Raw genomic sequence first — 26347 nt, 5'->3', positions numbered from 1 at the left:
CTCTTCAGCACTTAAACCCTTTACTTAAAGGGTTTTCAAGACCTATACCCTCTGGGCTTGAGCGGCACCCAGACTCTGGGAGTAACCAGCTGCTATTGTAAAGGGTTTCATGGATCCACCATGATGAGGGCTAACTCGTGGGGGACATTTCCACCTCCCTCCTCCTCCACGTGAGAACTGGGCACATGTTTAAGAAATCTGCTTCCCATTTCCTTAATGCTCCAGGAAACATATGCAATGGACAAATGGCCTTGAGGTCCATCTGCATTTTTATGGGAGGCAATACTTTAATGGAGGGATGTCCCCGGTTTACTGTGGCTCCAGCCATGCTGAAAACAGGTACCTACACCTCTCACCGACAAAATCCAAAAGTCTTAGAATACTTAGGGAACAGAAAACATATTCATGCCCCTTACAGGTGGCCCACCAAAGAGAAGCAATTCTTTTTTTTTCAAGCAGCCCCCAATTTTCAGACTCAAGATACCCATACTTCTGAGTAGAAGAAACTGGCCACACCTCTCTTCTGCTTCCCTAACTTCTCCCTTTCCTGCTTTTCATAAGATAATTCTTATCTATTATCTTTGTCTGTCTTAGGACCAAAGTTAGATGTTTAAAGATCTGGTTTCCCTGGCTGCTGAAATTATACCATGGGAAAGGGGAGTTGATAGGACCTTCAGACTTCTTTACTGCAGCCCACCACCATGAGTACCTGCCCACCAGATACAGGCACCCTCACTCCTGGCACCAGGAGGTCATCTTGGTAGGCTGATTTTTCATCCTTCCTAAGAAGCACATCAGTTACACTATGAACGGTTTCTCACCTGCACAAATAGAAACTGTGACATCAGGAACTTCTGAACAGCGTGTTGGAAGCACCCCAACAACCACCCCAGTAAAGTTAATGCTTCCTTGGGCTGGAGATGAGGCACAGATGGAGTGAAGCTGTGTCTGGGCTCAGCCTTTTGTATTGGGTTTTGAGAATTCTACTGCGGCTGAGCAACCAGAAGTTTCTGTTTGGTTTTATTTTTCTTTCTTTCAACAGTCAACCATATGCTACTGCCTCAAACCAGCCAGTCCCCATTGGTGATAACACACAGTTTTTATCCATTCCACAGGGTGGTATTGGCCTGCGATGGAGGAGTGCAGCTGGCTCTCTATTAGTGGCAGTGCCTTTGGGGAGATGTGGGATGCTTCTTTCAGAAAAAGATAATGTCTTAATTGGAAAAATCCCTTCTATCATCTTTGCTACAGGTTTTTGAAGCTACTGCATTCCAATCATGTGACAACAACCAAAAATGAAACCCAAAGTAAAGCTCACTATCTAAGACGTTAGGGGCTTGTTGGAAATATGGGTGTGGGGACAGGACAATTCTTTTTCAGACCAACCTGACGGCCTGGAAACCTTTTTCAGTGTATGGGTTGCAGTTCATTTCTTAAATTTACCTGACAAAATTCACTTGGGAAGTTTGTAAACGACAGAGTTTCCTGTTGCCGTATCTTGGTGACGGGTTCTGCAAGTCTACAGAGGAGTGGGGATGCTGCCCCCTAACAGTGACCCCAGATGATTGATCTGATTACATGAGAGTGGAGCCTTCCTGCTGCTGGAACTAGGCTCTAACAAACAAGGGAGCCCCAAGTTATGTTAATGGGAGACAAATCTGTGATTATTTGATTCCCAGCTCTGGATTCAAGTACATTGCAAGTTTTCTTCCGGATATTGAAGGACAGCGGTTCCTTGATACTTGGGTTTTTCAAATTTCCTTGATCAAGGAAAATCCTTGAAATCACAGGAAAGAGGTAGCCCAAGCCTTTGGTGGGCCCAGTTTGTATCAGTAAATGAAAGAAACACAAACATCTTCTTGATCATAGAAACCACCAGTGTAGCATTTAAAATTTGAACTTGTAAAGTGTGGACACACATACACACACACAAATCAACCTGTGCCTGCAGCTTTCCAGCTCTCACAGGATCTGATCTACATGTTCTGTTAACTCTGCCCACTTAGGAAAAGAAAAAGCAGTGAAGGGATTACCCCAAGACGTGGAAAATAAAATCCTGAGGGAATTCAGAGGTGATGCCTTCTCCCATTTTGACTTCTCAAAGAGAATAGCCCTGAAGTTCCTGAAAACTGGCTATAAATTAGGGATTACAATAGAGGGTTAATTAAGTAAATTACAGAGTATTCATTCAATAGAATATTATGATGCAACCATTATGATACTTATCAATAATTGATAATGACATGCAAAAAGACAATATAACGTTCACTAAGAGCAAAATGCAGAACCACATAACCACATGTGTTGCATAATTTCAAGCATACCCACTATGTGTGGGGACACCTACCATTAGTAATAATAATAAACAGACTTGACTCTAGGGATCTTCAGGAAAAATTTTATAACTGATGCCACAAGGACCCTCGAGAGCGTTCAGGAACACCTGACACCATGTCTTATTACAGTCAGTACAGATCAGGACTCCAAAGGCAGAGCAGCCAGAGGAGCTGAAAAGATGACTGGGTAACCACTTCAGAAAACTGACTGTATTTTTTACAGCAGTCTTCAATACACAGAACATTTTGAGATTAAATGCACTTTAGGATCCAGAGGTAAAACAGAAACCAGCAGATAAAAGTCACTGGGGGGTTCTGATTTCAGCGCAGCACTAGGAAGAACTTCCCAACAGTCTGTGCTCCCGAGGAGGGCAGCTCCCCAGCCAGCCAGAGCACAGTCTGAAGCTGGAGGGTCATTTGTCCAGAACACTTGTGAGATGATGGTGGCTGCAGCAGACAGAGACTGTGTTAGACAACATGCAAGCTTCCCACCCAGCTACGGGATCCTCAGGTTTTGGATTTACAATGCTGAGATTTTATTTGACCAAGCAGGCAAGACAGACGTGACTACTCCCATCATACAGATGAGAAATGTGAGGCTCAGAGAGATTAATGAACTGACTGCTTGAGTCATCCAGCTAGAGCGTGGCAGAACAACGGACTTCAAACCAATGTTGTGGGTACCAGGGTATGTACTCAAATAAGGATATTTGTACAAAGCCAGAACACCAATAACTCTAACGAGGATTTGGGGAGACAGACCCTTGAGTGGTAAACAGGAAGGAGAAACGGCAGCTTCCCCTCAACCTTTGGCCTTTGTGACCGGGTTACACTCTGCGGGGAGCATCTTCTTGTTTCATCCAACACTACTGTTGGTCAGGCAAGAGTTACAGCTGAAGCCACAGTCCAATCTAAAGCTTTGTTCTCCGAGAGGCCCTGGGAGCTTCCCAGGGGCTCACGGAGAAGCACTCCACGCAGCAGCCCTACTTGTCTACACTGGGGCTGAGGCTGGGGCCGGAGCTGCTGAGACAGGAAGGGAAAGGCGTGAACTCCCACCTGGGTGAAGAAATGCTTGGCTCCCGAGTGAGACCAGGAACCTGCCACCAGGCACACAGGAACCATCTGCCTCTGGTTCCAGGAAAACTGCTGTGCTATGCAGCTCCTGAGGAAATAAGTGAAGTGTTTCTGCCAGTGAAAACCCAGCAGCACAGGAGAGGACTGGGCAGGAGGGGTGGTCTTTTTCATCCTTGGTTTCTGGCAGTTTGGCCCCCGACTGTAGTAGTTGGTATTGTTGCTGTTGCTGCCCTGCCACAAACAGACATCACAGTCAGAAAAAAAAAAGAGGGGGAGAGAGAGAGAGACAGAAAGAGAAAGAAAGAAAATTCCACTAAAATAAAACTGAGAGCATTGGACAGGTTTTCTTTCTTTTTTTTTTTTTTTTTTTTTTTTTCAGAAAACCGTCATGGCATTAACACTATATTAACTGCGTACTCAGCACTCCAATTTCCATGATTGGTGATTTCATTCAAGTGAGAGCTGGGAAGAAGTAAAAATCATTCCAATTAGCGTTTATTGAGCACGTGTCATGCAACAGGCACTCTGCTAGAGCATTTTGTAAGAGATGAATCATGTCAGCTTCTTAAAGAACTTGCGAGGTGGCTGTTATCACTGTGCTTATTTTAGAGATAAGGGGAGACACTGAGAAATCTCAGTAACCTGTCCACGGTTACTATTTAGTAAGTAGTAGAGCTGAGATTCAAATTCTGGCAGTTTCACTCAGAGCCCACGTTACTCTGCAGTATTATTCCTACAGCCCAGGTGAGGAAATTGAACGCTCAATAAGGATTATGTGACTTGTCCAACAAATGAAGGACAAATCAGAACTAAAATTCTAATCTTCTAGATCAGGTCTGATGATCTTTCTTCAGCCTAAAAAGAATATCCTGGAGCAGTGCTCACAAATCATGACCAGTGGCATCTTATGAAACTTGCCGGCTCACAGAGACTTGCTGAACAAACTCTCTTAGAGAAGACAGACATATCTATTTAAACCAAATGTTCACCAGATACCTGCAGTGGGTCAGGCCCTCAATATGTCACATGTGTTCATGGCTTACGGATTCCTCACAGCTGACTTGGGAAATGGTATTTTTATCTCCTTATTTATGGAATGTAAGTGCCGTATTGGAGGTCTCAGAGACAGTTCACAGCAGAGGAGGAATATGAAGAAAGTCCTCTGACCCTAAATCCAGACCTCTCTAACTCATATCCCAGATTATCCCCCCAGATGCAAGAGATTTCTTGAAGCAACACAATAGCAAAAACAATTTAAACTTGGATCTTAGCCACTCTGACCTAAATAGCACGCTGTTAAAATTGTCTGTAAATGTCTTAGCCTTTAATAATTAATTAAATTGAGCTCTTAAACAGGATAATCCTGACTCTACTATAATGAAGTATTTTACTCTCTCTCATGTAATTTTACTGACGTCTGCAATCACTTTCCATGAAAGTAATGTCCTTCTCAAGGAAATGAGTTGATACATCTAAGGTCTTGCCTTCATCTTACCTTCTCATGGACTGTGAGGAACCCGAAATCCACAGACCAGGTAAAACTGGTGGGGGCAAGCTTTTCCAAGAAGAAAAGAACAGATTCATTTTTAAATCAAAATGAGTCTTTGGAGATAAGAGATATACCTACGTTTACATCTATATAGAGAATGAATATTCATTACACAAGCAGCCAATATGGTGAGAAAGAACGCAGCCAGCCCTTGGCACTTATGAACTAGCAATTTCACAGAGAGCTGCTTTGCTCTGAAGTCAGAAGCATGAGGAAATCTATAATACCAAGAGAGTGTAAAACAGCTGTATTTCCAGAAGTGGTTCACTGGACAAAGACTCTCGGGATACAGAGGTGCCGATTCTTAGAACAATCTCATCATACATTCCGAAATAGAAAATGATGCCTCCTCGGATTCTGTTACATTCCTTCAGTGAAGTATAAGGAAAAACTAAATCTCAATAGAGTCCAGAAAGACACCTACAAATTTATAATCCACAAATTTGTGGAAGAGGTCATTCTGCAAAGTAGTGAGGAAAGAATCATTTTGTCAATAAGGAATCCTGTGTCAATTCTATAGCCATGGAGAAAAATCACACATGTGTGTATCTTTACTATTACTCCATATCACACACAAAAATTAAGATGAGTCACACATTGAAATGTGACAGATATGGTAATATATATTTTATAAGAAAACATAGGAAAATGCTTTGATAACTTTGATGTAGACTGGTTTCCTTAGCTCAAAAGTTCTGAACAGCAGTAACTTTATAGGAATAGATTGCAATTAAGAACTTTTATACATTAAAAGACACCACTAATATAGTAAAAAAAATCACATGGTAGGAAAATATGTGAATATATATGAAAAGTAACTCAATCAGATTAGATATATAACAAATACAACAAAATTCTAAAACTTCCAAAAATCAGTAAAAGACAGACAGATGAAATAACAGGATAAAATTCAAAAGATCTGAACAAACATACAAACAAAACAAAATGAAAACCTCAGATACAGGGAACAAATGGGTGGTTGCCAGAGAGGAGGGTGGGGTGGAGTGGAATAAATGAGGGATTACAAACCTTCAGTTATAAAATAAGTAAGGCATGGTGATATAATTAATATACAGCCTAAGAAATACGATCAGTAATACTGTAATAATTTTGTATAAGTATGCATTGTTACTAGACTTATTGTGGTGATCATTTCACAATGTATGCAAATGTCAAACTGTTATGTAGTAGAACTGCAACTGACAAAATATTATACATTAACCGTATTTCAGGGAAAGGAGGACTTGAACAAACAAGTCAAAAAAGGGGCTACCTAAATGAAAAATGAACTTTAGTAGTAATCAAAGAAATACTTATTAAAACCAGTCTGTGATACTACAGTATCACAATCAAAGGATAGATAAAATGAAAAACATGGAAAATATCAAGTGGTGGTATATGCATGAACCAAAACACTCATTCACTGCTGATGGGAGTATAAACTGGTAGAATTACTCTGGGAAAATATGTGGCAGTATCTACTAAAGCTGAACATTACTTCCCTGAGAACTGGAGATGTGTCTATATGTTCACCAAAAGACACACGAGAATAAATCTCAAACTATAGTGTGCAAATAATTCACAAATAAATACAATTTGGAAGAAATTAAAAAACATAATACTGAACAAAAAAAAAAGCCAGACATAAAAAAGGACACAGAATTGGATTCCATTTGTATAAACTTTATATGAAGTATTAAATCAGTTAAAACCAGCCTATGCTACTTGAACTCAAATAGAGGTTATCCTAGAGAAGGGAATGGACCATGAAGGCTATGAATGGCATCTCTGGGGTGCTGCAGTTACATGAGCGCTGGCTACACTGGGGGGGGGTCTGTCCATTTGTGAAAATCCTACAAGCAGTGAAGTGACACTATGGGCAATTTTTAATGTATAGGTACGTTTAAAAAATTAAAATATTCACAGTAGGAAGAAGAGATGGACAGGAATCCTTGGAGAAAAAAAAATAAAGTCTTATATGAGTTAACTTTCTTCTTTGGGAGCAGCTCTGAGAAAGCTGTTAAAATTACAGTCATGAGCTATGCATTGACCTAATTTAGGTCCACAGTCCCTCATGTATATACCAAGTCGACTGTAGATATGGTGATGTCATTCCTGCTATCACGTCACCACACTACCTAGGGAAACAATACTGCACTAATAGAAAATGACAAGTGACTTGTCATAATCACCCCAACGGCCACACTGATTCAGGCTATGTGCCCAAGAAAATGAAAGAATCACTCATTTCCCTCTGGTGCAGAAGCAGCAACATAACGAGTATCAAGGAGAAACTCTGTCATAACCATGCTAGTGAAATTCTACTGTGAAGAGACAAGAGGGTAAATGTGTAAGTTTTAAGGCAAGTCTTTATGTTTGGGAACTCAGATTCTTTGGTCTAGTCAGAGACATCATACTCAAAAGGAAAAAAAAATAATCAAACATGGTATTTAAAGACTGTTAGTCAGTCCCAAATGGCATGGAGATGCCTCTAAAAAGGAAGAATGACTGGCCACAATTTATTAAATATATTAAGAACCAATAAATTGGATCTAATTCTCATAAAAAAGAGCGGGGGAAAAAAAGGTACAGATAGCTTCTCCTTCTCCTAATCGTCCATGACTTGGCAAATCCTAATCTGTATAAAGGTCAGCTCCAATATCAATTCTTTATAAAATCAGTCCTTCCCTCTCCCAGGAGGATTAGTTGACTCTCCACCATTTTTGGTGTCATTTGGCACAGTTCTTGCTGTACTTATTGTGCACTTATCACTCTAAATTGCAAGTTTTCTGTTTGTACAGCTGTCTGTTCCCACCAGTATATGCAAATACCCTCAAGGGCAAAGGCTACACCTTAACATGCAGCACAATCATTTAAAATGTTGTAAACAGTTCTAGGACAAAAGGAGCACATGCACATGGTGAAAAAATTCAAAACAGCATAGGCAAATATAAAAGGAATAGTTAAAAATTTCCTCCTCCTGATCTAGACCAGGGGTCAGCAAGCTCTTCTTGTAAAAGGCCAGATAGAAAATATCTTGGATGCTGCAGGCATATGGTCTCTATTACAACTATGCAACTGTGCTGCTGTACCGTGTATCACAAAAGCAGCTACAGATGATAGGTAAAAATGAGTGAAGTTGCATTCCAATAAAACTTTATTATATGAAATTAAGATTTACTGTAAAGCAATAGGACTCAAGATGGTGTGCTGTTCCCTAAGGAAAAAATACAAATAATTTTAACAATATAGGGAGTTCACAAATACACCTACACATATGTGATCAACTGTTTACCAAGAATGTTACAAAGACAATTCAAAGGGTAAAGGCTAGTCCCTTAAAGAAATGCTCTAGGAATTTTGGAGATTCATACATGAGAAAGTAACCACTAGCTGTTTTGTTACAATATATCTGAAAAGTTGGATCATGTAAAATACTGGTTATATTTCCAGTGGTGTACAATATATCCTTATAGCTTATTTATTTTTTACATAGTGGTTTGTACCTCTTACTCTCCTACCCTTCTCTTGTCCCTCCCCCATGCCCTCTCCCCACTGGTAACCACTAATTTGCTCTCTCCATCTACAAGCCTATTTCTGTTTTATTATATTTCATTTTTTTAGATTCCACATATAGGTGATAACATTCAGTATTTGTCTTTCTCTGTCTCAATAAAACTTTACTTAGAAAAACAGGTAGCAAACCGTATTTATCCCATGGGACACAGCTTGGCCACCCCGGTACTAGACCATAGTCTCACGTCCCAAATTGACAACTATTAAGAGTTTCTTATAAAATTGAGTAAGTTTCTTATAAAACTGAGCTAGCTGAGTAAATCCTTTGTGCTGTGCCAGCTAACCAACATGTACCTTTTAAAGACAGCAAAAATACACACTAGTTGATCTGTGCTAGTTTCTCCAAAGAGGGGGAATTCCTGAACTTTTTTTTTTTTTCCATAAAGAGACTTTTATGTGGCTTAGGTAGCTACCAACTACCTTTGCTGAGTGTCTGGAGAGTGAACAAAAAAGTAAATGTATTCAAGTCTTTGGTGCCACCACATCTAATCTTCAGCATGACCTCTAAAGTAGTTTTCAGCAGGAAGGAAACTGCCAATTCTAGTTTAATGCTCAGATAAGCCTATAAAGTTAATTAACCTATTGGACATGTGAGTTACAACATAAGCTCTAAGACAAGGACCCTGGGCCTTTCTGGTTACCTGTTCATCTAACCACTAGGGTGAACACTGTTTCAAAGGTAAAACACAATCTGAGCCAAAATGAAAACAAAACAACAACAACAATAAAAAGTTTGAAATACCCTCTTTGCAAAGCCAGGAGACACATCACACGCCTTTGAAAACAAAGTGTGTGGCTACTGGTTACCCCTGTGCCCACAATCTGTTACATATCTCATGACTCCTTTAGTAGTACAACATGGTATATATGAATAAACACTTCAGAACTTACACCAAAACTTAAAAACAAAACAAAACACCTCATTGGTAGGAAAGGCTTTAGGGAATGTAAGCTCAAGTTCTACTCTGGAACTTTCAAGAAACACTGATAAATTACAAATTCTCCACTGTCACTGTCTGTCCTTGGTTTCTCACTCTCCCCATGATTCTCTCTTTGAATCTCTGGGTCTCCATATTTCTGACTGAGCCCTTTTCTCCCTCCCCCAATCCTCCTCCTCTCATTCCTCTCCCTCTCCTTTGCTTTGTTTCTCTCAGTATTTTTTGTCTTTCCCTTTTTCCATTTCTCTGTATCTCAGTCTCTGTCTCCTCTTTCTCTCTTTCTTTGTCCTAAGATGCCTTCCATTTAAGCAATTCAAGCAGTAAACTTCTTTTCCAAGGCCATGCAAGACCGTCTAGTGACTCTCCATCATGGGTGAGGAGTCACAGGTAGAATATGAGTGCTTGACTCCCTATGTATATACATCTGGCTAAGGATGCGGTTGTGTGTACATATAAGTATGCATAGATATAAATAAATAAGTAGGTAGATGAATATCAAGAGCAAGCTAATGTCTGAGATTTTAACTGAGATATATGTGTATTCTTTCTTGGAATTACAGGTCACCAGAATGTCTAGTATATGACATATAGTCTTGTTGGTACAAGTATCTCCTTTTCTGTCTTTTCTCTAATTAAAAAACAAACAAACAAAAAATAAAAACAAACCCCCAAACAAACAAAAAGCTAATGAGTTAAGGCCTGGAAGCATCTATACTCACATGTTCAAAAGGAAAAACACAAAATGATCTTCTTGCCACCTTTGGCATCAAAACTATCTATCAATACTTGTGATTAGAGAGATTTTGGGGGATCAAATTTAGGTGCCTAAAATTAAGCATAATGATATTTTTTGTTTAGTATAAAATATTTAAAAAATACTAGCACATGTTCATAGTAGAAACGTAAGAAAATACAATTTAAATGATAGTCAAAATAGTCATAATCAATGGTAACATTTTAGCCTATCTGGATTTTTTTCATATTTTCCTTCTTTCATATTTTTTAAATAAAAATAGAAATCTATTCAACAGAGTTTACTGAGTTTCTGTTATGTACCAGTTGTCCTGTTAAATATTTGAGATACAGCTAAGAAAACAATAGACAAAATTTCTACTCTCATGGAATTTAAAATTTTCCAAAATTTAAAATGTGTATTTTATGCTTTTTTTTTTGCTGTGTTGTACATTTTTCTAAGTCACTAAATATATGTCTATAATATATTTAATGGCTATATAGTATTTTATCACCTTCATGTACAAGGTCAGGTGTTTTATTTGCTTTAGTGGACCAAGAAAAGTAAAAACAAACAAAAATCACAGCCAGAATTTAGTAAGTATTTACTCTGCGTAAATAGTTATAAATGCTGTAAGGGATGTACAGAAAATAACAAAAAATTTTAAAAAATGAGAAATGGCTTCAGCCCGCTAAGACATGAAAATGGAAAAAGGAAAGCGCATTATTACGAAAGCAGTAATATCACAAGCAACATACAATACATATTTGCTAAGTGGGTTATTAGGCATATGTTTATTATCATGATTGTTGTTATCAATTCAATGACAATAACAAAGTAATAATGATAATACAAGTCACATTTGTGAGTGTTTACTAAGTGCCAGTTACTGTTTCAAGCACTACATGTCGATCAACCTGTATAACAAATCTTACGAGACAATCATGTTGCAACAAACAAAACTTTAAGAAGGATATTTTTTACATATGAGGAAACAGAGGCCTAGAGTCACAATTATTTACTTGAAGTCACAGAGCTAGTAAATGTTGAAGTAATATTTCAAATCTAAGGAGTCTGTACACAGAGTTTTTGCTACTGAGCATTATGTTATAGTTAAAAACATGCACCCTTTTATCCTCAGAACACAAATCATGTTCATGTGGATAAGGAGGAAAGATGGTACCTGGAACTCATCCCCATTGCACAAACTATAAAGCAGTGTTTATGTCAATAGTAGAAAAATCACTTCCCAGGAAAGCTATTATTGTCTCTCCTCTTTCTGAAGAGCTGGCAAGACATCCTATATGTGCATCACCATCTTTCCACCCACCTGCTTCTGAAGCTCTTACCTCATTGTATTCACAGATTTCTGGAGAAGCTACTGAAAGCTATGGACTTCAACTCTTCCCAGGAAAAAAAAAAAAAAAAAAGCTCAAAAGCACACGGCATGCAGGTAATCTCAGCAAGCTCACAGACTTGAAGCCCACAGAAGAAGCCCTTAGGGAAACACTTTCCCAACCTTAGGGTTCATACGAATGACCTACGGGTTATTAAAACATGACCACGTCTGCTCACTGCCCTGTCCCTCTAACAATATATTAATTCTGGAGTCTAAATTTAATTAAAACATCCCAGATTATTTAAATGCAGGAGACTGAAGACATAATATCTGAACATAGTTTTGTCGTGAAGAGAGCCCATGGCTGCCCAGTTCAAAATCCTCCTACCCACTGAGCAAAATACAGGGCGGGGCAGGTAGAGATTAGAGGCAGCATTTCCAAACCAGGGTGACAATTGCCCTTTTCATGATTCTAATCAAAACAGAGGTGGGACATGAAGAACTAAACCAAAGACCTTTGGCAAACTCTGGATCAGATGGGCCATCCTCTGTTATTCTAATTAGGACAGGTGACCAGAACCCTCAAACCTTTGGCTCTGGGCAAACGATAACACGTCTCAGGAGCACTGCCTTGGAGTGAATGTCCATGTTGTCAACATGGCCTCTCTAAACATCAGTAGCCAGCAGGGAGAATGCAAATGCCAGCTTCCACACATTCTTCTTGAATGACAAGCTGGAGATGATACACGTTAGTGGTGCTGTGTGAGTCACTCAGAGGGAGAAACGGAGATCACAAAAAGAATAAAACAAGCCAGCAACCTGAGAACCAGGGTGACCTGGAATGGGGCACAATTAAGATTTTTCTCCTCATGCCAAGAGCTCTTCCTACCATCACTCTGAACTCTCTTACACTCTCTAAGATACCCCCAACTCAACCCATACACAGGGGCGGTGTGATCCAGTAGAAAGAGCTCTGGGGTCAAAATCAGAGAGACATTCAAATCCCTGATCTGCCACTCTGTAGGTAATTTGGGGCAGGTTTCTTCACTTCTCTGAGCCTCAGTTTCCACAATGTTTAGAACAGAGATAATATCTACTTTACAGGGATGTTGTGAGCATTCAATTAAATAACATAGTGATATTCTGCAATGTGCTTACACAGAATTGCTCAAAAGATGTGGTGATTTTTATTATTATTGTTAAAAGTCACCATCTGTTATCATGTCGATAGCAGATCTGGGTGGCACAGAGTTGCTCTAGTGTTCAGCAAACTCCCCTCTGCCTTGTCTCCAACCCCCAGCCTCAATTAGATACAAGAAGAGCAAAAGAAGGTGTTCGTGACTTACAATTGTCTGCACTTAAAATAACACTTGCATCAATAGGAAATGACACCTCACTTGCAGTAAATCTTATTGGTGCTACGCATCGTCACTTTTTAGAGGCTAGTAATGACCCACAAATCAACCTGTACCAAGCAACTTGCTCTAAAGCCCAGCACATGTAATTTGCAGAGGTTCCCCTGGAAGCCAGGGGCCCTGTGTCTAATCTCTATACTTCTCCCCAGCTGTCTTGAGTGCAGGCTGCAGATAAAAACATAAACTCTGTCCTCAACCCATGGCAGAAAAAAAAAAAAAAAGCCTGACAAGTCGAGGTTTTAGCAGAATGCTGTGTCCTAAATTTTAGTCCACCTTCCTCCAACTGAAGTGTAAATCACTCGGCTAATCAGGCACTTCCTGTTTTATCTCCCACAAAATGTAGGATATCTGTCCTTCTCATCTCTTAGGACTATGATGAAAATAAAACTGAAGTCATGTGACAAAATTCTTCAAAAGCAAGTCATTTTAAACAGTGCAAAGGTACATTCCTGATCTAATGTAGTATAAAAACATTCCACAGATCTCAGCAGAAATAGAGACATAAGACATTTCATGTATGTGTGAAAGTTCACGTCGGAGCATTCGGGTCCTTTTATCCCTACTGACTCTTCAGAATAAGCTCTGTTCTTTCAGTATAAACCTTGCACAGTAAGATTTCACTTTTCTTTCTTGACAAGCTTTTAACTATCTGGATCCATCTGATCCGATGTGAGCAGAGCCCACCCTCACAGGAACCTTTTCATTCTGAGAGATCTGGTTCCCTCTCACACTGGCCACTCTTCTTAGAGGCCATCACTTTTGGCCACTGCAGGGATGCTATTTGGCCAGTTCCCCTCTGGAGACAAAGGTGCAGTCTCCATACTTTCTAGAGATACAGGGCAATAATTAAGATATACTTAAAGGCAGGTCACAGAATTTGCATATATATTTAAAGACATAAAGCAAAGTGACAGTCTGGGCAGCCTGGCTGAAGATGCCTCTGATAGTGTTTACTAAATAAATAACAGAGTTTTTTTTTTTTTAATTTTCAACTGTGTTTGAGAAATAAGTCAGCGTAAAAAGAAGCAACAAAATCCAAGGTGAGATTTAAATGTGTGAATAAGAACAATCATATCTTTAAGGGATTGTGTTAGCTTTTTTGGGGCATAGATTTTCAATTTCTAATTGGGCATCAATATAACCATAATCATTCAAAATTGATATCATAGATGAAGGAATTTAAATCTCTCTCCTCTCCATATTTTCTCCTGCAGTCCCTTTGCCTACCATGTGCTTATATGGTCATGGCAAAAGTCCCCTTTAAAAATTCTTACTACTATTCATGGTCCAAAGTAAGCAACACCCTTGCCAGAAGCCTTCATAACCATCCCAGCTAGAAGGTTTTTATCTTACCTTTTCTACTTCTCTAGCAGTTTTGCCACCAGATGACATGCATCTTCTTACTGCGTCATATGAATGTTCATTAATTTTTGTACCACTTCACACACACACCTCTTGATCAGTGCCTGGAACATATTAGGTGCTCAGCAAATATCAGTAGAATTAAAAGTAATAATATAATTTGTATAAGGTTGTTAGTGCTGTCCCTGGCACACAGTTTGGACTCCTTGGATGCTAGCAGTTATTAACATCAAAAATAAACAAGATACTCCATGTATTTTTGTGCTCGATTCTATTCTATGCATAACTTTCTAAGAAATGTGAATCATTCCCAGAGTCAAAACAGATGACTGGATAAAGAAGTTGTGGTATATCTATACAATGGAATACTACTCAGCCATAAAAAGAATAAAATAATGCCATTTGCAGCAACATGGATGGAACTGGAGATTGTCATTCTAAGTGAAGTAAGCCAGAAAGAGACAGAAAAATACCATATGATATCACTTACATGTGGAATCTTAAAAAAAAAAGACAAATGAACTTATTTACAAAACAGAAACACTCACAGACAGAAAATGAACTTATGGTTACCGGGGGTAAGGGGATAAATTGGGAACTCGAGATTTGAAGATATTAACTAATAAATATATATAAAATAGATAAACAACAATTTCATACTGTATAGCACAAGGAATGATATTCAGCATCTTTTAGTAACTTATGGTGAAAAAGAATATGAAAATGAATATATGTATGTTCATGTATGACTGAAGCATTATGCTGTACACCAGAAATTGACACGACATTGTAAACTGACTATATTTCAATGAAAATTTATGTTAAAAATTTTATAAATACTTAGTTATCTTTTCTAGAGGGTACTGGCTAATTTCAAAAAAGGGTTTAATTTCTGTTGTTAGGTTACACATTTCGGAGCTGAATATTCCATGGCTGCCAACACAAAGATGATATAAAACAAACCATTACATCTTTATATCTTACTGTAAATACCAGTATGTGATTTAAATAATGGGTTTCAAATTTCAGGAATTTTTATAAACACATATGTATATGAAAAATAGGGAACACTTAATTACGTGAAATAGAAGGTCTGCTTACTCCCAAGTCAAGTCAAAGGCATAGATAATTGTGTCATTTTTGTTTCCCTAGAACTCGACTTACAAGTACAAAGTGTTCAACACTCTCAAGTTGGGGACACTGAAACATTGTGTCAGACCTGGGTTGGGTGTCAGAGAAACTATGTGCCATCAGAAAGCAGAAAGCAGATACTCCCTCTACTTTTAAGAGAGCTAGTAAGGAGATACGAGATTCAAATCTAGGTACATGTGCCTCCACCTCTTTTGCTTTTTCCCTCTGCAGCATTTTTTCATGCCACACTGCATTTGCATTCTTGACCAGGACCAAAGCCCTGATCAGAAAAGGAAAAATGTAAGTTTGCTAAATAAAGCCAGTTCTATTAAAATTTAAAAGGTCAGGTGAAAAGATCTGACACAAATGATCACCAAACCCAGTTTTCACATCCAATGTCAAAATAAAATCAGGTTCTGTTGTTAACTCAGAAATATATTAACTAAGACCAGATCTCAAAATGTGCCCATGACCTTGTGCTCAATAAATCATCCAAGTGTTGATTTTAAGACTCTCTAAAGATGAAGAAGAGAGTGTGGGAACAATGCGATCTCTATTGGAGCTAAGGAAAGAAGTGTGACAGGCACATGTTAAAAACATTCCTATTTCACAAGGAGACAGAGTTTCCACAACTAGGGTTTACCTCCTCTCAACCTCCGAAATCCATTCAAGATGAATAATTTTATAAACAATCTTAAAAGGGTCTGATTTCTAAATTCTACATTAAAATCCATCAGTCAAGGATAGATTCTGGAGTTCAATCAAAGTAGGTTCCAAATTGTGCTCTTTGCTCACCTGCCATAACAGACTTGGCCAAGTTATCCTTTCTGAACCCATTCCCTGTTTTGTACAAGGGAGTGATAACCTGATCCTCACAAAATTAACATGAAAATTAAATAAATGATGAATATAAGGCATTTTACCAAAAAAAAAAAAACACAGTTTAACTAACAAGGTTGTATGGATACATCTCAGATCTAAAAATATCAGAAGGAGAAGACATGCATGTTAAACAGTCAAGCAATCTGACAAAGCAGTATTAATAGCATCATATGATGTAAGTTAAATAACATACTGCAGAGGACTATCTTTCAGCAGCATTGCTAGTAAGAAAGAGATAAGGGGTTGAGAAACAAAAACACTTGAATCATATTCCACACAAAATGTGAGAAAGAGATATTCATGCTTACTACCTACCTAACAAAAATTTTGTAGGGATTAGTGAGCGAATGCTGGTTAGCATTTTGGAACTCAGAGGGAGAAAGAATAACACGCATACGGACACCACAAGGCAGTAGATATCATCATATAAAATTAGATCACATATAAAAGAAGTTGTTCAGAAGCAACATGTTCTTGCCTCCAACAAATTATCTGCACTCAGCATCTTTCATGCCACAGGAGTCCCTCATTTGGTCCAGATCTTGCAAAGATTTCCATTCTAGAAAGGCTGTCCTACATGACAAGGAAGCAAATGTCAGTACCTGGATTTAAAAAATGGCTCTCAAATTTGGGGAATTTCTCTGAAAACACATACACACCCACAGAACAGGGAAAGGTCTAACCATGTGCATAGCAACAATTACAACTACAAATGGCTGCCCCAAGAAGCCATCAGCACAAGGAGACAGGAAGGAGATAGGAAGGAAGCAAGGAAACCATTCAGAGTTCTTGACAAGTTAGTATGGACAGCCTATAATCACCATAAATTCATACCTTGAATTCAGGTGTTATTACAGTAATTAGTCTTAGCCTTGGCTTTTAGCTAAAGATCAGATAGGTTTAAAGGATGTGTGGTGCCTGCACCCCATCTCTTTCTGGGGGAGGAGATCTAAGTGACAAATCATGAATTTCTGACTTTGTCTTCAGATTTAAGGTTGATGAATTGCTCCTTTTAATAATAAGAGGAAAAAAAAGTGCTGGAAATGGCTGTGACACACACGTGTATAAGACTTTACAACAATAATGCCCTTTGTCTGTATCATGATATGTGATTCTGTCAATTAATCCTGACTGGCATGAACCCACTTTACAGATCAAGAAATTCAAAGTCACATTATTATATTGACTTGCCAAAGGTGCATTAACAAATAAATAAGACTAGAACTTAAATCTCCATTCATGCTTTTCTTTTCAAGTTGTCTCCATCAAAGAAGTTTCCTCTGATTCCCCGTACTCCAATTTACAAAAAATGATAACTTTAAATGTTATTTTCTCCATCATGCTCAGATAGGTACATGTGGCTAGATGAAACTGACTAGCTCTGTTTTTGAGGGCATGTACATATATATTTAAAAAGGATGTGTGTGTATGTATTGTGTTTGTGTGTGAGGGGTTGGCATTAAGAAATGGAAGACTTCAGACAAGAGAGAAAGCTCACTAGTGAGAAAATTTTGAGTGCTCAAACATTAACAGTCACCATACAATAAGTAACCTTAGTAGACCTACTGCATGCCACCCATCCATGATTTGACCCACACTGTCCCTACTGGGCTTGTAAGCATAAACATATGAGAATGCATGTCTCACACACACACACACACATACACACACACAACCTGACAATGCATTTCAGTCATTTCTTAAATGCAAGCATATGGTTTACCAAAGATGCATTTTTTTTCTCTTATTCTATACAAAAGTCTTTCAAGAAGAGGTAAGGGATACTTTGCAGCTTGGATAACAGCCTATGTTTCTACTTCAGAGTCCTCTGATGTGTCTGACACTTCCCTTTAAAGCCAGAAATTCTGAAATAACTAACTGAAGAAGTGCAGAAGTTTTAACAACTCAAATTTAAATGGGATGAATAATTTTAGTGATGATATTAAAGATGTGATTATTAAAGAATGGAGTGAAGGCAGAGGTCTCCAGGAGCTTGATGCCCAGAACCTCTGGTGCAATTATTTCAGTAAACTTATGTATGAACAGCATACAAATCAGACACTGTCCTCAATGCTAGATATTAGGGCAGTGGATGCTCTTGGGACAGGGCTATCAATACCGAGTGCTGTTATGATTTGCATCAATGCTGTCCATACCTGTGTACCAACAGAATTCCTGATGAGCAGTTATTGATTTAAAAATGTTCAAAAGTTTTAGTTCAAAAGCTAACAAAGAGTGTAACCCACTGCTTATCTCTGGGAAGGGTTCTGGAAATTATATCACAAATGAGGACATGGTGGAAGTTTCTAAGCTGGATAATCTGTGCGTATTTCAAAGAGTAGATGCTCAATTTCCTGACTGAATTCTCACTTATCCATTCATGTGTTTACTTTTTGCCCATTCTTGGTCATAATGTTCTCAACGCCTTCTTTAAAAATAGCCTTGAGAACTTTCACACACTTTTAAAATGCTCTTTAATCATTACCAGAAAAGCTGCTGTTTATTACTTCTGCCAATAAGAATTTTCTTGTTCAAAATTAAATTGACAGCTCTGATAGATGGAAAAGCTACAGACTTATTCCTCTAAATCGAAAACCTCTCCTGGCATGGCCCCAAATCACCAACTTTCACCCTTACCAACCTCTCTGTGTCTAGCAGAAGCCTACCACACACCCTCTCTCCCTAAGAGTCAGCCTCCTGTAAACTGTCAATCTCTTTTGTCTCATAAGGAAAGGTCAGACTTTATTTGTGCTCTTCACTAGAGGAGGTCAAGCAATGGGGGAGACCAGGGAGTTGTTATCACTAGGGTACTGATGTTTCTAGGACTGCACCACACTGGAGAACTGATAATTCACAAATTGAAAGTTCCAGCTCTACACACACACACACACCTTTAGAAGGTGATGCAGGCTCTCTCTGTAACTTGCACTCCCTGAGTGCCAAGAGATAATGATGACACTGAAGGGCAATAACTGCCCATTACTATTCTCATTCACTTTAAAGTCCCCTAAAAATAGGTCATCTTAGACTTATTATAAACACGAGTAAGCTTGTAGCAAGTAAAGGGGAAATCATTCCAGGGAACGTTAGACTAAAGTTAACCCTCTGACCTTCACATTTCAAATACTTAATAATATCCTCCTCTTTGCCCCATCTTCAACTCTACTGACTATTTGTTGACAGAAGTAGGATTTACATGCTAACTTGGCAGTTTCTTTCACAGTTGGCACTTGGAGATGAAGATCCCGGAGGGAGGGATTTGGCACATCTTGAAGGTGATATAATTCCTCAGAAAGGTGGGCAGAGGCTTCATTTTGCACACTTTCTAAGTCAGAAGCCTCATACTCCCTACCCGACCTGTCCCTCCAGCCCACTTTAATGCCTAGCACCTCTCACCTCTTTGACCCCGCCCCACCACCACTTCTCTACTCACCAGGCTGTCGGTCAGGACAACGGAGCGATCTTTGTGTGGGGGAGCTCCTTGTCACTGCTAACATGCTGTTTGTCTGCCTCAGCTCCTCCATCCTGGGAGCCTGTGGCTTTTTCTTACTCTTGCTCCAGAGTTCTAGGCTCCTGCTGCCCGAAGTCACTAGGGGCGTCTACTCCTGCTCCTTGTGCTCCTGCACACGTTGCACTGCTCGGTGCGGGCGGCGCTCTGGGAAGGCAAGGGCGTAGCAGGAGCCCATTCTCGCAGCTACTGGTGAGGAATCGCCAGGGTACAGACTCTCCTACCGGGGCCCGGCGGGAGCCTTCACCGCAGGCGCCCAGAGCGCGGAGGACCGAGAGCCCCGTGCCAGCGAGGAGCACACTCAGCCCGGCCGGGAGCCGCGGCTCGCACCAACTATCTCAACCCAGGAGCGAGGCGGAGAGAGGGGCCCGGACCAGAGGTGGCGGGACGGGGCTCTCCACAGGCATGCGCTCAGGACCCCACCTCCATCCAAGTTCGGCCGAGGCTGGGGGCGGGTGGGGAGCACCGCCGGGTAGCGGGCAGCCGCTTGCACGAGCAAGGCGCCGCCTCGCAGGCTGCTCTGGAGTCTGTGCGACCAGGTCGCGGCCGCCTGCGGAGCCCACGCGTGGGGCCAGAGGGAAGCACTCGGGCACCTGCCCCAAGCCCGGCTCCCCTCACTGCACCACTGCGGGCTGAGATCGGCTGCAAGCGCCGAGGACCCTCCCTCTCTTGCTCTTAGCCTCCTGCTTTGTTCTTCCGTTTTCCCTGCAAGGAGCCCAGATTTCCTCTGCGGCCAGTACCCTCACCAGTGTCTTTGGGAGGAGAGGGATTGAGGGATTCCTGCTTTTCCCGCTTTGCCTCTGTGAATCAGCATGTTGACCTAACACAGAGCACAATGTGTCTTAGCCTGGGAAAGACACCAGAAGGGCAATAGAGGACATGGGGTGGGGTTATATATGTGAGACAGATCAACAGATTGATCTATCTTAGATATATCTATAGATATATTTCTTCTTCCTGTCTATCTACCCGTCTGTCTTGTCTGTCTATCAGTCTATCCCTCCCTCCATTTCTCCAATGATGATGATGGTTATGTGTGTTTAGGGGTTTCTCCATCAGTTGACATGATTTGCTCCCTTTCCCTCACCCTCTATACTCATTCTGTCTAAAACCAGTCTTTTTGCATAATCCCATTTGAAAGAACACCTTGCTACTAGCCTTGTTCTAAATGTTTTGTATGTATACACTTCCACGTCTCCCAAACACCACAATGCCCAGGGGGTACTCAAAAAGAAGCTCAAACTGTGGGCTTGGGACCATTTTGGTTTTTGCACACTATTGTAGTTCCAGGGATTAGCACAGAAGTCAAGGAAATCAGTAATCTATTAGGGACATGTTACTACATACCTCTATTATAAAACTGTTTCGTAAACTCACCAGTTAACTTGTATCAGCTCTCACTTGGGGGTCTAGCAGGAGATAACCTTTCTGAAACCTTGAGATGAACCTGCCATGTAGTTAGCAGTCTTTTATTTGTGTACAAGGTGGTCTGCAACTAATTTCTGTGAGATCTCAGGGAATCATCATGCTTGGCTGCTTAAACTCAAAAATGAATGTGTTGCAAATTAGAAACACTCTACAAAATAAGAAGTCAGTACAATTAAAAAATATCAGCATCGTGGGCAAAGAAACTGAGGAATTGCCGCTGTTTAAAGGAGGTTTAACAGACAAGGAAACAGAAGGTGTGATCCTGGATTGGATCCCAGACCAGGAAAAAGGCATTAATAGGTTAACTGGCAAAATTTAAATAAGGTCTGTAAATCAGTTGACTGTACCATATCACATTTAATTTCCCAGTTTTGGAATTATACTGTAATTATAGAAGATGTTCATAATTGTGGAAGTTAAATAAAAGGTTTATAAGATTTACATTTTTGTAACTTTTTATAATCTGGTACTATTTTAAAATGAAAATGAAAAAAATTGGTATTACAAAAATATAATAAAAAGTTTGGTTTAAATGACCTTTAAAACCTTTCTGAGCCTAGAATTCTTCAACTGAATGACTATAATGTCTACCATGCCAGCTCTCCTGCTGCTGCTGTTATAAAGTTTAAATGGAGATTTTAGGGAAGAAAAATGACTTTGAAAATTGCGAAGTATTTCTTAAAATCCAGACATTTTCAGGTAGACAGTTTCTTTCTCTAAGAGAGAAATGTCTTCAGATTCCTTTGCAATTTTCACAAAATTAATCAGACTACTGTATGCATATGTAGGTATTCAGTGTGCAACAAATGAGTGCCAGAAAGATGTTAGCTATAATAATAAAATGTAAAAATTTCTATAAGTATATATTTTGTTTTCTCCATGGAAACTTCATTGAAAACTATAATTTCTAGATCTGTGATGGGGCCACTTTGAAGATGATAAAGTGACTCTTTCTCATTAATAAGGCTTTTCTAACATGTGAAATAGAAGATTCTCTTACACAGCTCTTTTTTGTAAAAGGAGTTTTTAGAAGAATCTTCTGAGTTATTCCTTAGAGCAATCTCTAGAGTGAATGTAAACAAAGCATCCATCTTAGCCATTAAATTTCAATGCTTCCTTGTTAGGAACAATAGAGTGTCCTAAATGGTAGTTTAGTTTATTCATTACTGAAGCCTGGTATATTCCTCCAAAAATATCTTTACTATTGGTAAGTAAGGGCTTATCCTTGGAAAACAGACCTGTACCTTACTAACACAGCAAAAAGCTCACCAGCTGTGGTCTGTACGTGGGAGACAGGAACACCTGGCCCTCCTCCCTCCCCAGACCATAAACACTATTTGTTAAAGCCCAGAAGAGCTGTCTCCCTCTCCTCTCACAATAGTTTCAGAATTTGCAGAAGTATTTGTTTAATGTTTTTTCTACAAACCTTTCTAACTTCTTTCTAGCCATGGTAAGTGTGTAAAAATTATTCGACAGGTGGAAAACCAGATTAAAAAGCCAAAATACAATAGGTCTGTATAAAAATAAAGAATTGGATAAAGCACAGGAAAAAGGAAAGAAGGAACAGATAACTTTGAAGGATAAGGACTAATGTTGATTTTGAAATAGTGTTCTTAACATTTTAGCCCTAGATTATTTGTCATCCTCCTAGCATAAAAGGATGGCTATCCAGACTGAAACAATTCCCAGAGAAACTTGGTAAGGATACAGATGCCTTGGTTTGTTCTTGTTTTTGTTTTCCTCCATTTAAATGTTACTTTTCCCAGCCTCCCAAATACACTTTCTCAGATCATTCACTTAGAGAAGTGGTCCACAAGATTCAGTTCTGGGAATTCACTAAGGCTGCGCAATTTTTTCCAGCATATTTAAAAATTAAACTACTTTTAGAACATTTTTAGATTTACCAAAAAAGTGTGAAGATACTATAAAGAATGGGCTTTTAAGGTAAAATTTCCTCATTGAGGGTGGTGATCTGAGATCTGGGGCTGTTCCCTACCTTGCACATCAACTGAGCATTCAGTAACTCAAGGTGGACTTTCACTCATAAAAAAGTTAACCATTGTTCCCACCTCCAGTACCAGACCAGTGGCTCAGATATTTTGCTCACAAGGAGAGGCAGGCCACAGAACAGAGCTCCAATCCTGTCTCCAACCCCCAAGGAACTGATTTCAACTGCAATGACAAATAAAGAAGTTCAAGCCTAAGGGAACTCTGAAAAGCAGTATAAATTACGATGAAAGGCAACTGGGAAAAAGATCAATAGATTCACTGGTGATAAAGGCTGTGTGGGAGTCTGTCGTTGTCCTTATTTCAGTGGAGAGATATAAGGACAGTGCCAGCTGGGAAGAACTCTCTTGGGTTAGACAAATATCAAACCCTGACTTCAGGAACTATCCCTTCAAAGGAGTCCCAGTTTGATTGGATTAGTCTGCAAAGGAATTTATGACCTAAGGCATTGCTGAAAGCAAAGGAGCAACTGGTCAGAGTTAATGGAGCTGAAAGCTGTGTGTGATCAGGAAACCAGACAGCCAAAGCAATCTCTACCATAATCACCGTAATCCTAGGATGACTGTGGACATAACCAAGTCTATGTCCCCTGAGGAGCAAAATCAGAGGCTTCACCATAGTTGTCTGTGTGTGTCTGTGGGGGAATGGGGTAGGATGACAGACTTCACTAAAATAATTCAGACCATCACTAAACAGGCAAGTAAGGAAATAATAAGACCTGCAAAGAGATGGGTATATTATCTGAAATGTCCAATTCCAAAACAAACAAAAAAACCCCAAACAAAACATGAGACAAGCAAAGATCTTAACAAAGGTATGATCCATACACCAGAAAAAAAAAATTATGGAAACTGCCTATGAGAACAATCAAATGTCAGATTTAATAGATTTAAAAGTAGTCATTATAAATATGCTTAAAAAAATTACAGGAAATGTAATTAAATTTAAAAAATGGTATGATGACAATATACCAAATAGTCAATATCAAAAAAGAGAAAGAAATTATAAAAAAAAAAGAGAACCAAATAGAAATTCTTGAGTTGAAAAGTACATATAATTAAAATAAAAATTCATTAAAGGGCTCAATGGTAGATTTGAACTGACAACAGAAAGCACTGACGAACTTTAGATAGATCTATGGAGTTCATGCACTCTAAAGAACAGAGAGAAAAAGAAGAATGAAAAAAAATAAACAGAGCCTCAGAAAAATGTGGAAACTATTTAACTCTCCAGATACATACATGAGAATTAGAAGGAGTCAGAGAAAGATGCAGATGAAATATTCAAAGAAATTATGGCAGAAAACTTTCTAAATTTATTGAAAAACTTTACACATCCAGGAAACAACTTTATTACAATTTCCAAAATATTCCTTTTATGGCAAACTCTTAAAATTATTGGATCAAATATCCAATAATTTCAAAGTCTTGAAATCACTCAACATAATTTATTTTAGTCCTGTCATTTCATACAATAGTCTTGAAATGGATCATCCTCAACCAACCAACCCCTACAGTTCTCTAACACACTAGTCCGGTTTAAAAATAACATGATGATGTATTGAATTCATAAAGCCAACTCTAAAAGTTATAAATGGAAAGAATGAATTAGAAAGCCCAAACTGCTCATTATTTGGGATCATCAACTTAATAAGGAAGAGCAGAAGGACAGATGGGTATCTTTCTAAATGTTTCTCTAAGGAATAGTGACGGGCCGTGTCAGGAAACAAGGCATCATTTTTCCCATCTAACTTCAAAGAGCTTATCCAAAGATGAGTAAGTAGATTTGGGGCCACAGGATTCCAACAAGAGTCTATCTGTATCAGTTGAAGGGTGGCCACTGCAGTGGCAGAGTAATAGAGAAGTCTCTTTTTCACTGTGGGTTTTGCACTGACGTCATCTCCAACTTGGGGAGGGAAGAGATGTCAATGCTAAATTAAGTTCACACTTTTGATTAAACTCAGATTGGACATTCTCATTTCTGATGTGAGATTGTTTTGTGACTTAAAGTAGGATTTCCTCTTATCAAAAAGTGAACATAAAAGTCACGGACTTAAGGAATTTTCACTCAGTGCTCAAGAAAGATCTGCTCCTAAACATTTCAAAGAAACAGTGAGAGATAAAGTTGTGTTTTGATTATGAGTCATGCTTAATCAATACACTGGTTTCATACATGTTGTATCTTAAGCAATTTGCTTCAAATTCAGGATGTTTAATGAGCCAAAGCTGAGCTAATAGCAAGTCTACGCATGGATGAATGCCAGATTTTCAAGACAACATCAGCTGTGAGTTTAATTTTTAAAACCTTTTGTAACGATATGGAGTAATTTTGCAATGGCAATTTAGTGTAATGAATGAAGATTTTCTGCCTTTCAGTCTTAACTCCTGGTATGAAGTCCTAAGTCTGCCACACATTAGTCGTATTATATGGAATGTATTACACATTCCACAGATTGTGTAATGAACAGCTGGTCTGGGTGTTTTTTAATACTGATGGGATTCTACAGAATTCTATAGAATTACCTAAGGGTATTAATGCATGAATAAAATATGAATTCCTGTTTCTGTCCATACACTCATAATGCAATCTTTAGCAAATAGTTAAATTTCTCTAAACCTCATTGTCGTACACTTAAAATGACTGCCCTACATTCCTACAGAGTATGTGTGGACTCAAAAATATTAATATCTGAGTATCTTTGAAAGGTTTAACACACTCTAAAGGTTATCAAGCATGTCTCTTTCCTCCTCCTCACCCCATTCTTATCCTTAACTGGATGCTACTCTTTTCCTAAATATTACAGGCAAAGCTATTCATCAAAAAAAGCAAGGATACTAAATCTAGATTCTCAAAAATCTATTTCATATTACATCAAAGGGGGTCAAAAAGCAAACAACACTATTTTTTACTATCTGTGCAGTTAACAAACATTACTATGGTGAAAAATCTCCACATCATCAAATTATAAGTTTGTATCAAAGGACTTTAATTCTTGTTTTTAGGCAACACCTGTTATTTGACTGTCTTTTTAAATTTACTCAATTAAGGCAAATGTTTTCAAAGTTTAAA

General features: G+C 38.9%; 1 protein-coding gene across 12 annotated transcripts in view; it reads right to left on the bottom strand.

Moving 5' to 3' along the window:
- Positions 1-26347, bottom strand: part of LOC140699842 (uncharacterized) — a 287621-nt gene that overhangs the window by 102940 nt on the left and 158334 nt on the right. For 5 of the 12 annotated variants that reach the window (XR_012078094.1, XR_012078095.1, XR_012078092.1 and 2 more), the window contains exons 4-5: positions 4906-4965; positions 3393-3636 (exon numbers count right to left, since the gene is read on the bottom strand). The exons of 1 other annotated variant lie outside the window; for it this stretch is intronic. Coding sequence is in view for 5 of the 11 variants with exons in the window: in XM_072972358.1 (XP_072828459.1) it covers positions 3393-3636; positions 4906-4965 (304 nt within the window). In the remaining 6 variants the exon portion in view is untranslated. Of the gene's footprint in view, positions 1-2565; positions 2784-3392; positions 3642-4905; positions 4966-14313; positions 14399-26347 lie in introns of those variants that run through there. 6 more of the 12 variants (XR_012078091.1, XM_072972354.1, XM_072972355.1 and 3 more) reach the window with 4 other exon arrangements.

The sequence above is a fragment of the Vicugna pacos genome, chromosome 11 (genome assembly GCF_048564905.1).
Source record: "Vicugna pacos chromosome 11, VicPac4, whole genome shotgun sequence".
Classification (NCBI taxonomy): domain Eukaryota; kingdom Metazoa; phylum Chordata; class Mammalia; order Artiodactyla; family Camelidae; genus Vicugna; species Vicugna pacos.
This window is presented reverse-complemented; position numbering and strand designations above follow the sequence as displayed.